This window comes from Oncorhynchus gorbuscha, linkage group LG23, assembly GCF_021184085.1.
Source record: "Oncorhynchus gorbuscha isolate QuinsamMale2020 ecotype Even-year linkage group LG23, OgorEven_v1.0, whole genome shotgun sequence".
NCBI lineage: Eukaryota > Metazoa > Chordata > Actinopteri > Salmoniformes > Salmonidae > Oncorhynchus > Oncorhynchus gorbuscha.
This window is the reverse complement of record NC_060195.1, coordinates 56,274,614-56,286,400: the sequence shown is the minus strand read 5'-3', so window position 1 is coordinate 56,286,400 and position 11,787 is coordinate 56,274,614. Positions and strand designations below refer to the sequence as shown.

Genomic DNA, 11,787 nt, shown 5'->3' with positions numbered 1-11,787 from the left:
GGTAGATAACGGTACCCCCCCAGGGAAGTGTGATTAGTCTTTTGTTGTTCTCCGTTATGATTGATGATGTATTCATCAGGTGAGATCAGATACTGGGAAGGAAAATTCCCCATACAGCCGAGAGAGTTCAAGAAGCAATCAGAGAGGTTGAGCAGTGGTCTCTCAGGTGGCGCTTCAAGTTCTCAGTTGAGAAAACACAGACTGGGTTTTCTACTGGAAGGAATATTCAGGAGGAAATATACCTGAAGCTCTACGGGAGGGAGGTGGAGACGGTGGAAGTGTTCAGGTTCCTGAGGGTCTGATTTGACACTCGAATGACATGGGCAGAACATATGAACACAGTAGTTAGCAAAGGAAATCAAATATTGAATGTGATGCGTTGCTTGTCAGGAATGGAGTGGGGGGGGGGGGATAGAAGAGCGTTAAAAACGTTATATATAGCAATACCAAGGTCATCACTGGACTATGGTACTGTAGCATATGCACCAGCAGCTCTGACATCTTTAAAAAAAGCTTAGACGTAATCCAGGCTCAAACTCTAAGAATATGTTGTGGAGCAGTCAGACATTGCTCGTCCTAGTATTTCTATATTTCTTAACTCCATTCTTTGACTTTAGATTCATGTGTATTGTTGTGAATTGTTAGATATTACTGCACTGTTGGAGCTAGGAACACAACCACCCGCAATAACGTCCGCTAAATATGTGCATGTGACCAATAAAATTGGATTTGATTTGAGTGATGTCTTTAAAGATGAGAAGACAATCACTAACCATGACATGTTGGGTAAATCCTCAAGGACATAAGGTCACACAACCTTCTGGAAAAGAAGGTGCTCCTAGAGTCCCGGGAGCATAAACCTGATCTGAATACAAGTTTTGGGTGGTTAGGTAAGGGCATAGTGAGAGAGGCTGGGCTGTTTGGGAAGGAGCTCAGCCCCCCTGTGGGGGGTATTATGCTGCCTTGAATATACTCTATTCACTGATGGATCTAAGGACCCTAAAACAAGGAGGACAGGTGCAGCTTTTAGTGTTCCTGAGTTTCAGGTGGCAGTGACAAAAAGAGCAACGGATCATTTATCCGTTTACACATTGGAGTTGCTGGCCATACTCTTGGCTGCAGAGTGGGAGGAGGAGGTGAGGCCAGACAGGGTAGTCAACTGCTCTGACTCGTACAGCACTGACGAGCTTAAATGCATTTCTGTCACAAAGCAGACAAGATGTCTTGTCTGAGATTTTGTAGTGCCTGTTTAGGGTGAGACGGAGGTGGTTATTTGTGAGGTTCCTCTGGGTACCAGCTCATGTAGTTGTAGCGGGGAATGAGGAGGTGGATGTTCACGCCAAGCAGGCTCTCTAACATCCTAATGTTGATACGGACATGTCAATCATTTAAGCAGAAGCTAAGTGTTAATAAGAACAGTGGCTAAAAACAAATGGCAATGTGGAACAGGGAGGGAAAGGGAAGCAACCCGTGTAAGATCCAGGAAAAGCTGGGGGGCAGGGATGTCCTCAGGTTGAGAAGAGGGGAGGAAAGTGTAATCACAAAGCTGAGACTGGGACACACAAGGCTCAACAGTACATTGAAATTGGTAGGAAAACATACGACTGGGAGATGTAAACACAGTCGGGAAAACATGGCGACAGTGGAACACATTCTACTTCAGTGCCAGTAACATGGGAGGGAAAGGGGAGTAATTATATTTAAGGAGTAATGGTGTTGAAGAGCCAAGCTTAAGTGAACTGCTGAGAAAATCTTCAGAGGTGTAGTGTTAAATTATGTACATAGTTTCCTTAAAATGAAGGAGACGAGAATAATTGGTAGAATTGAGCACTTCCCTGTCTTTGGTCCACACTCCAGTCCAGCTCGGGGCGGTAAAGCACCTTAAAGTTGGTTCCCAACCGCCATATAAAAACCACAGACAAAGAAGACTATTCACTTTCCGGGTCATTTTATTAATGGTACCTGCTTCTCAAAACAGCAAGAATCCCGAGGCAGTGTTTACATTTTTAACTTAACGTTTTGTGGAATAAAATAAACATCACAAGAGCAATACCATGTCAGACACGGTAGGGGCACGGTTTAACTAACGTCTTGCTTGTCTGTGAATTGGTTGAAGAGACAATAATACTTGAGCAATGCTTGCTAGCTACGTTAGCCGCTATGTGGGCCGAGATGAGTAGTGTTTGCTAACACAAGCTATCTAGCTAGCTACTGTAGGTAGCTAGATCGAAAACAGTGCCACTCTGGCTATGCACGAACGGTATGACATTAGGTTTTACTTTTTCAAAAATGTAACTAGTTATATGTCACATGGCTCTCCATTTGGTATACTACGTAACCTTACCGGCAGGTAGTCAAGTGTTGGGCCAGTAACAGAAAAGGTTGCTGGATCGAATCCCTGAGCGGACAAGGTAAAAATCTGCCGTTCTGCCCTTGAACAAGGCAGTTAACCCACTGTACCCTGGTAGGCCGTCATTGCAAATAAGAATTTGTTCTTAACTGACTTGCCTAGTTAAATAAAGAGAGAGAAACAATTGTACAACTTATTCTGTTTGCTGACCATGGAGGGATTCATGACATGTTGACAGTGCAGTAGGCTGGCTGACTATGCTGATGTAATGTTGTATGTACATGTCAATGGGACACTTTTCTTACAGGAGTCTAACATTGTTCATTTCTGTATATTCCAGGAGACAAAACCCTCAAGTGGAGATGGAAGTGAGAAGAAAGATGGAGAGTACATTAAACTTAAGGTGATTGGTCAGGTAAGAGAATATGGAGAATGGTTCCCTTCCTTGCCTCTTCCTTTGCTAAATGTGTTTTAATATGAAAGGACACTGGGGGAGCCATAGGCCTTTTGTCATTTGGGCAAAATTCTGTACTCTTGCTCTCCTCCGCCCTTTCTCCTCGGAAACTGATAAGTGGTTGAGGAGAGTGTAAATTCTTTAGTTGGCAAATAGAAGAGGGTCCTCCCTTCCTCGATAGCCTCCTTTTGGCAACTAAGGGCAAGCTAAGATTTGTATAATTTGCTCATTGTTCATTCTGTGGCAAAAGTGTATCCTACCGAAGTCCTGCGAGGACGAGTTTTGAAATCTGCCACACCCCCTTTGAATAAGCTATTGTTTTCTCAAAGGAGAAAAGCATGCAAACATTTAAAAAAACATATGCTACTTATCCTTTTCTCTAAAATGTCTTTCACAACTAGCTAAATTCATTTTTTAAATCACTTTATACATTTATTTTGTGATTCCGCCCTGTAAATGTCATTTGCATGATGACACAATTAGTCTCATTTCATACAAGTGCATATCTGTCCACTTTCCATCTCCTCGCCGCCTCTCCTGGATTACCTTTGATGACCTTTTTCAAAAGGAGGACGGAGGAGAGAGGATGCATGAGTTGATTAAAATCAATTGAGAAAAGGCCACATCCTGGACTTAAAAGCAATGTAGAATTCCCATTTAAAATGATCTTGCTATTTAGTCTGGGACTAGTGTACTAGGATCTAGTGCAACTCCAGTCCTGAGGGCCTGATTGGTGTCACACCTTTTCTCCATCCAAAGCCAACACAGCTGATTAATAAAATTGCATTCTAAACTGAAGATCATGATTAGATGATTGGAGTCAGGTGTGTTGGCTGGGGCAAAACTGTGACACCAATCAGGCCCTCAGGACTGGAATTGCTCACCCCTGATAGTGGCTGGGAAAGTTCCCCTAGAAGCTTGGCACACGACTGAGTTGTGTTCACTAGTTAGGCAAAACAAAAGGCCTAATTCTATCTTTACTTTCAGGACAACAGCGAAATTCACTTCAAAGTGAAGATGACAACACATCTAAAGAAGCTAAAGGAATCATACAGTCAAAGACAGGTAGAGTGGTAGAGTTATGAAGCCAAACGATTGTCCCATCTCATTTTGACAATGTAGGTCAGAACTTCAGAATGAATATCTTCATGTTCCCAGTATCTGATGCAACCATGTGTGATTCCTTCCTGCAGGGTGTACCAATGAACACCCTAAGGTTTCTTTTTGAAGGACAGAGAATCTCAGACAACCAAACCCCCAAAGAGGTACCCCAACCCATCCCATCCCTCTTCCCTTGTATCATCCATACAGTCACTAGTCTGGGTGCCAGGCTGTTTCTCTGGCCAAACCCTTATGGAATGGCAATTCCAGACATGAACAGACTGGCACCCAGGTTAAACAACCACCACTGTGTCTCTTAAAATAATAAGTTTGTAATTTATTACTTTTTTTTAAGTGACATTTTAAATTTGTTTTTTTGTAAACCTTGAACATGCTTGCAGATCAACTTTCCCCTGCATCTATGTCTGACTTTCTTTCTCTCCCTCCCCAGCTTGGAATGGAAGATGAGGATGTCATTGAAGTGTATCAGGAACAGACTGGTGGACTTTGGAATGATTAGACTTGCTATATTTTTCTCATTTAGAATTTTGTATGTATTTTGCTTTTGAGCTTTGCACCATCTGGATCACACACTCTATTGGGGCTTCCATGTGCGAGGGCACAAAGAACGACTGTGTTAGAATGGATAGACAATCTGTTCTTTCTCCTTTTAAACACCTCGCACAATCATTTCTTCTCCCTCCTTTACAATGCAGGTAACATTGTAGTGCAGACAGTGTCATAGCTGAATATCCCCCTATTGAGAGATGACACACATACAATGACTGGTTTTCTCTAGACTCTGCTGCACACGCCTCTTTCGCACCTAAAGTTGGAATATACCACCTATGAATGCTAAAGCATTGTTTTGAATCTGTTTAACAATCCCAGTTTCCTACCATTGATGAATATGGTCTAATGATATTTAAAATATAAACTGTTTTTATGATCATGATGTATATTTTGCATCCAGCATGTGTGTAATAATTATTCATGTCGGGTTCCCCCAACTGGTGGGATGAATTTTGCCCGTGGGTCATTTTATTTTCCCACGAGCCAAAAACATTTTTAATTATTGGACATAAGACTGTAAAAACACCAGCAAGCCTACTACAAGTGATTTTAATTTTGGATATCTGTTTCAAAGACATATGTGATCATAAACAAATGTAAGCAAGGCTTGAAATTATTGTTTTAGTCAAATATATCTGGGCTTCTTGGGGTCAATTTGCAGTCTACAAATAATTTGTAATTATGTTCTGGCCCCTTGACCATCTGTTCCAAGAAAAAAAATCAGCCCGCGGCTGAATCTAGTTGATGCCTTTCCTAGGTGCGGCTGAATCTAGTTGATGCCTCTCCTAGGTGTGGCTGAATCTAGTTGATGCCTCTCCTAGGTGTGGCTGAATCTAGTTGATGCCTCTCCTAGGTGTGGCTGAATCTAGTTGATGCCTCTCCTAGGTGTGGCTGAATCTAGTTGATGCCTCTCCTAGGTGTGGCTGAATCTAGTTGATGCCTTTCCTAGGTGTTCTTTTTATTTGAATTATGTTCAAGTTCAGATAATTTCAAGGGGTTAAAGTTTCACTCTGTTTAATCTCTGGCCTCTAATTGGACTTAAATATTTTTTCTTGTCTGTCCTTTTATCAAAATGTCTTGCTGTGTTGAACCACAACAGTAGCCACACACAGTAAAGTCAATTCAACAAATTAGGAGGCATTGATCCGGATGGTTTGAAGCAGATAACGTTTCTTTTTTTGAATAAAATGTTTAACAAAAACAGGACTGATAGTTTCCAATTTTGACACGTGTAAACCATTGCAGACCAAACAATAATGTTCTGATTTAGGACTGCAGGTTAGATTCCTGTCCACCAGAGGGCGCTCTCGCCATGTTTATGACAAGGAGCGAGTGAGTATTTATTTGACGTCACACATTGTGATATATTTATGAAAACAACTTTGGCCATGTACATAGTCACATGCAGAGGCAATTTACCGTGCTGCCTATCCTCCATTCAAGGCCTTGGACAATGGAAAAAGTGAAATGATAATCTTAAAAAGAAATGTCCAGTGTGGGGTTGGTTGTGATTAAAAAGTAATGTTGGTTGGAAATGTCATTTACTCCAATATGTAGCAGTGATGCTTCTCAATGTATGTTTAATCACTATCTTAACTGGAAAAGGCAAGTGTGGAACTGTAGAGAGGGAGGTTCCTCATGCGTACATCGCTGCAGACGGAGCTAATATTTATTTGTAAAGCGTCCGATTTCATGGAGGCCCAGCGAAGGGAGAATGGAGTGGAGTCTGAAGGGGGGGAAAGGAGGAGGTGGGGGAGTAGAGTCATTGACCAGTGACAGGGTAAGAGAATCAGCAGAGAGAGTGGGGGGTGGGGTGGGGCAGAGAGAGACTAAGGGTCAGGTCAGTAAACTGTGTGTATCAGTCCCAGGATCCAGGCCCTGGGTTAAGACTGCCTGGAGGAGATCTGGTTTCTAAACCTGGAATACCTCAGTGGCAAAACATTACCAGATGTGGGCCAGCCAGGAGACTTGGGGGGGGGGAGGGGATGGTGTGTGAACTCACGATATGAAGAGAACGTGTCTCTGCAATATATCAACTCAGTTACAGCTTATGCTTATGGCATTGTGCTTGCAGAACACTGAAAGTTGCCCAAATTTGTGGATCCTGACCCACCCAACCGTGACCAGTTACATCACCTTATAAAAATGTGAACCACAGCAAGAGATAATGACCTAAAATTAGCTTGAGGTTTTGTCGGGTTAACGTGCAAAAAGTCCATACTCTTTCAATCAGATTACATTGACTGCAGGCATCTGTCCTTGATTGGAGAATGCAATATCATTTCAGGTCTTTGCAACAGGTTTTAAAGCAAATAAGACCGCAATAGTATGTTTCTCCCCAAACATTCTTCATATCGTTCAACAACATCATGTCCGCTTGTTGGATTAAGTAGTCTTTGTTTTCCGTTGAACAAATGCAACAGTAACACGGTACAACGCGCGTTCGGGTCACTATTGTAGGTCTACTGACACTCCAGTTGAACACGACATGTAATAGATACAGAACAGATGACGCAAAATGTTGCCTAAAAGAAAACGTCTTTGCTACACTCCGCCCTGTCTAAAACACACAACCAAAACAAAAAGGGTAGAGGTGAACTCAAAAACAAGGAAAGCCAGAAAGGAGATCTCACATTTCATCAGGAAAGGAGGAGGAGATCCGCTCAAGGCAGTGTGTTGAGATTTCCTGTTCGTAAGTTAAGGGCAAAAACCCCTTTAAACAAATCATGCTAGTTATTGTTTTTCTACAGAAATACCATCTCTTTATCAATGGCTCTGATATATTGACCTGACACCATTTAGAGAGATACTATTCCACTGGCAAGCAGAGTGAGTAGAAGTTAGACCTGGGGGATAGAACAGGAGACGACCAGAGAAACTAAATAGCAACATACTGTATAACAGGGTAATGTGTCCACACTATAGTCTTTATAGGGAGTATTGTGCAAGCAGATGGTAAAAGTAACTGAGGACATCAGGTGTGGAATTGTTGATATTCCAAACTATGTTAAAACAGAATCTCTCGGCCTTCATTTACCCTTCTTTCAACTCATTGGATATGTTTCAGGAAGTCATCACAATCTCACTGGTTTTACATTGTCTAAAACAAATCCTTGAATGACGCAAACGTGCGCTTAAAACATCCAATAATGAACAGCAATGACGTTGAAGTGACAGCAGGTTAAAAACATTCTTTTATTCTGTGAAACTGTACAAGATACAAGCCATATTACATTAAGCAACATCAAGTAGAAACAGCAAGATTATAATTCTTATAAATACATATGTTCTTAAAAAAAAAAAAGTGAATAATTACAAAATGTGGCCTGTAACGTGGCAATTTAATAGCAACATCTTACAGCTAGATCACATCCCAAATGGCACCCTATTCCCTATGTAGTTCACTACTTTTGACCAGGGCTCCGGTCAAAAGCAGTGCACTATATAGGGAATAGGGCACCATTTGGGACATATAACACTATACACAACTAAAATAAAGTGAGTGTGTTAGACATTTCTCTCTGTGCCAAGATGAATGTTCTCAGATGTCTGCAAGTTAGTCTGAAAGTAACAGCCACACGTAACAAAAATGGGCACAAAAATGTAAAAAGTACAGAAGCAAGGAATGGAATGCAGATTCTAAAAACCTTTGTAATTCCTCGCAAAACATAACACACATCACTGGTCTTGTCAGACATTAGCCCTCTATCCTTGTTGCTCCTTGGATGAGAAACTCACTTCATAATACAAAATAGTTGAAGACATATTGAAAAGGTAAATGGCAAAACAGACACTTTCTTCGTTGCTGCTGTTACATCACTGGGTGGCACATTGTGGTTTAAATGAGATTATAGAATGTTGAAAAATGTTATGGGGGTTACTGAAAAGTTACCCCCCCCCCCAAATAATGAACAAATGTTCAGCCAATGGCTCATAAGGTTGTCAGGAGGGACATTCCCAAAGTAAAAGTACTTTTTTCAGAGTTCAATTGTCCTATGTCCAATAGGAGGTGGGAAGGGATATGCTCAATAAACATGTATAACTCCTCCACGTTAACCTTCTAGAAAGTTCATACGGTTGTCTCTCCTTGGTTGCTGTTACTGAGCCGTTTGTAAAACCTGCACCAACTCTGTAATGTTTTCCCTGACCAGATCCAGAACCCGGACGTGATGCCCACGATCATAGTCATCAGGTACTTGATCATGAACACCGTGAAGTCCGGGGTCATCGGGGCAAAGTTGTTGGCCGGACACGGCACCGCGAAGCGCTTACACGTCTGCATGTGCCAGGTCTTCTCCCATTGGTCGCGGAAGGCCTGCTCGTAGAAGTAGCAGGCGATGACGATGGTGGCGGGGACGGTGTACAGGACGCTGAACACGCCGATTCTCACCATCAGCTTCTCTAGTTTCTCCGTCTTGGTGCCGTCGTGCTTCATGATGGTTCTGATGCGGAACAGAGACACGAACCCGGCCAGGAGGAACGAGGTTCCGATGAAGAGGTAGACGAACAGGGGGGCCAGGACGAACCCTCGTAATGAATCCACGCTGTAGATGCCGACGTAGCACACCCCCGTGAGAAGATCCCCATCCACCTGCCCCATGGCCAGGATAGTGATGGTTTTGACCGCCGGCACCGCCCAAGCCGCTAGGTGGAAGTATTGCGAGTTGGCCTCGATGGCCTCGTGACCCCACTTCATACCAGCAGACAGGAACCAGGTGAGGGACAGGATGACCCACCATATGGAGCTAGCCATGCCAAAAAAGTAGAGAATCATGAAGAGGATGGTGCAGCCCTCTTTCTTGGTGCCCTGGGCCACCGTCTTGTAACCGTCCTCTTTAAACTTGTCTATGCAGACCACTTTATCCTCCAGGAAGAAGCCTGCTGTGTAGGCCACCGCCACCATGAAGTAGCAGCCTGAGAGGAAGATGATGGGCCTCTCCGGGTAGCGAAACCTCCGCATGTCTACCAAGTATGTGAGCACAGTGAACAGTGTACTCACGCAACACAAGATAGACCAGATACCCACCCAGAGTTTGCCGAATTTCAGTTCCTCCTCGCGGAAATACATTAGTCCGTTGGGCTTGGTGGACTCGCATGGGGCACCACAGTCTTTCACCCCCAGGAATTTGTAATTGAGGTAGGTTGGGACCTGAAGTTGTAGGGGACAGGAGAAGGGCTGGGCAGCAGGGCGGCCGATGTTTGGGGGTAAGGTCATGAGCTCTGGCAGGTTGGGAGTGGGGTCCGAGGTAGCGATGTCCGTGTCTGAAGTGTTTTGACCCACACAAATCTCCCCAGCGCCGTGGATGGGGAAGTTCTCGCAGCGGAGTCTCTCTGGCCATTGAAACCCGAACTTGTTCATGAGCGCCTCGCAGCCCTGGCGTGCGCGCTCGCACAGTGATCGGCATGGGGGGATGGCTTGTTCTAGAACTGTGCACACCGGTGCGTACATGGAACACAAGAAAAACTTAAGGTCCATGGAACACTGAACCTTCACGAGCGGGTAAAACTGATGGACCTCCAGCCCCGCATCCTCCTGGTTTATGTGTCCCAAAAGATTCGGCATGATGGTTTGATTATAGGCAATGTCCGTGCAGAGGGGAATGGAAATTGGCTGACAAAAACCGTGTTCTGGTATAGAAATGCCTTTCTCGCCATGATACTGACCGGTACACGGCTCCAGCAGAAGACAAACAGTCACCAGCGCGCACCCAGTTATCCAAATCCACTCACAGGTTATCCTTACCGCCATGATAGCAGCCCCCTGTGTTCAGAACAAAAAAAGTGGCTTAGAATATCACCCCGGAGCTGCAAAAAGCCCAAATCAAACTCAGTCCACAAAAAGGTTGAAATGTCCTCTCTTCTCCGTCTATATAAAAAGGGAGAGGAGCCTAAAGTTAAAACAAAGTTAAATGCTTGAAAAATGCCCTCGGTCGCTCTCCCCACATTCCTTATGCCAGTGTTCATAGAACTCTCCAAGAAAATGGAGGATTGCTGGTGAGGGATTTTTTTTATTCCAATCAAACCACTGAGAACCTGGGAAATTCCAATAAAGAATCGGTTTATTTGTTGTTGTTGCAGTTCGTTCCTTTACTGACCTGCTTCTTCGTATTGGAAACAACCGTATGACTTGAAAATGGAATGCGTAGACTAATTTCTTCCAGATTCCCACAAATCTTCGTTACATCACATTATAGGTTGAAGCAAAGTTGAAGTCTGCGAAAGCTCATGGTTTTCCATCTCGCCTTTACAACTCAGCCAATGTTCAGCTCGAGGCGCATTAGTAGGCTATCTACTACGATGAACCCGGCTCAAATTCTGTAGTAAAAGTCAAATCTCTTCAAAAAACATGTATACTACTCGTCAAACGAATTCTTCCCACACCGCTAAAACCGTGATCTGCCCTTCTGGAGAAACTTGCTAGATTGATCCCTACACCATACTGAGTTTGATCGGTTTCTTGGTGCCCACACATGCGTCTTTTTAGGGGCGCCTTGAAACCACACTTTCTCCACCAATTGAATGATTTGTTTTCTCTCCCATCTCGTCATTGATTGGAGTGAAGTGAAGAGGGTGGAGTTTTATGCTATCTTCAGCGATAACCTGGATGAGTTTTTTTAAATAAACTGATTTGCTACTCAATTAAAATGGTGTAGGATATAAACGTTTTATATTCTATGTTGGGAGCGGGCTGTAGATAATTTAGGAGACATTCAAGCATTAGAAGTTGAAAAATAACATTAGACCACCTCTTTTCAGCTTCGTAGACCTTCATGAAGTAATTTATGTTCTTTTGCAAGCCTTATATCTCACTCTGTTTGTCAGAATAGTGTCCAGGGTTAAACTCGTAAGCCAGGCCTGTGACAAAGTAGAGCAATAATTGTCATATTTATGGTATTGTTAATTTCAGAGTGGAGCCTATAGTTTCTGGTAAATCATCTTGGTTTATGGACTGCAGAAACTGTTAGGCAGCCAAGAACATTTTACTCATGGACTTGATTCTCCATTAAGTATGTTATAGCATTTTGCACATGGCTTATTCATCAAATATAATTTTAAGTTGTTTGTTGAGTTTTTCAAAACAAATGTCCTTATAATGTCATTCTTGGTGAATGTCAGGTCGTTTTCTGGATGGTGCTAGAGATGGCCTTGCATGCAGTGATAGAGTCAAACTAATGGGCTGCTATTGTTGTAATGACCGACGCTGGAGATGAGAAGCAGGTACGGGGAGTCAACATTTATTCAGGAACAGACAGGTAACAGAACAGGAACAGCGTCAGCACACGGGTAAACAACAACAAACGACAGTTAA

General features: G+C 43.2%; 2 protein-coding genes across 2 annotated transcripts; one reads left to right on the top strand and one right to left on the bottom strand.

Moving 5' to 3' along the window:
- Window positions 1-1,929: 1,929 nt before the first annotated feature.
- LOC124010942 (small ubiquitin-related modifier 1) lies at window positions 1,930-5,684 on the top strand. The gene is made up of 5 exons (XM_046323769.1): window positions 1,930-2,066; window positions 2,691-2,765; window positions 3,792-3,869; window positions 3,998-4,069; window positions 4,357-5,684. Exons 1-5 carry the CDS (start codon window positions 2,055-2,057, stop codon window positions 4,423-4,425), a joined length of 306 nt encoding a protein of 101 aa, XP_046179725.1. The 5' UTR covers window positions 1,930-2,054; the 3' UTR covers window positions 4,426-5,684.
- Window positions 5,685-7,648: 1,964 nt separating this feature from the next.
- LOC124011354 (frizzled-7-A-like) lies at window positions 7,649-10,958 on the bottom strand. The gene is made up of 2 exons (XM_046324644.1): window positions 10,574-10,958; window positions 7,649-10,239 (listed from the first exon to the last, which is right to left on the bottom strand). The coding sequence occupies exon 2, from the start codon at window positions 10,225-10,227 to the stop codon at window positions 8,548-8,550; it is 1,680 nt and encodes a 559-aa protein (XP_046180600.1). The 5' UTR covers window positions 10,228-10,239; window positions 10,574-10,958; the 3' UTR covers window positions 7,649-8,547.
- Window positions 10,959-11,787: the final 829 nt, after the last annotated feature.

Bases quoted from the DNA above. Each gene is read 5' to 3' on its own strand.
- LOC124011354 (XM_046324644.1), bottom strand. From the start codon at position 10,227: ATGGCGGTAAGGATAACCTGTGAGTGGATTTGGATAACTGGGTGCGCG.
- LOC124010942 (XM_046323769.1), top strand. The intron at 2,766-3,791 runs GTAAGAGAATAT...CTTTACTTTCAG, and splicing joins AACTTAAGGTGATTGGTCAG to GACAACAGCGAAATTCACTT. The intron at 3,870-3,997 runs GTAGAGTGGTAG...TCCTTCCTGCAG, and splicing joins AATCATACAGTCAAAGACAG to GGTGTACCAATGAACACCCT.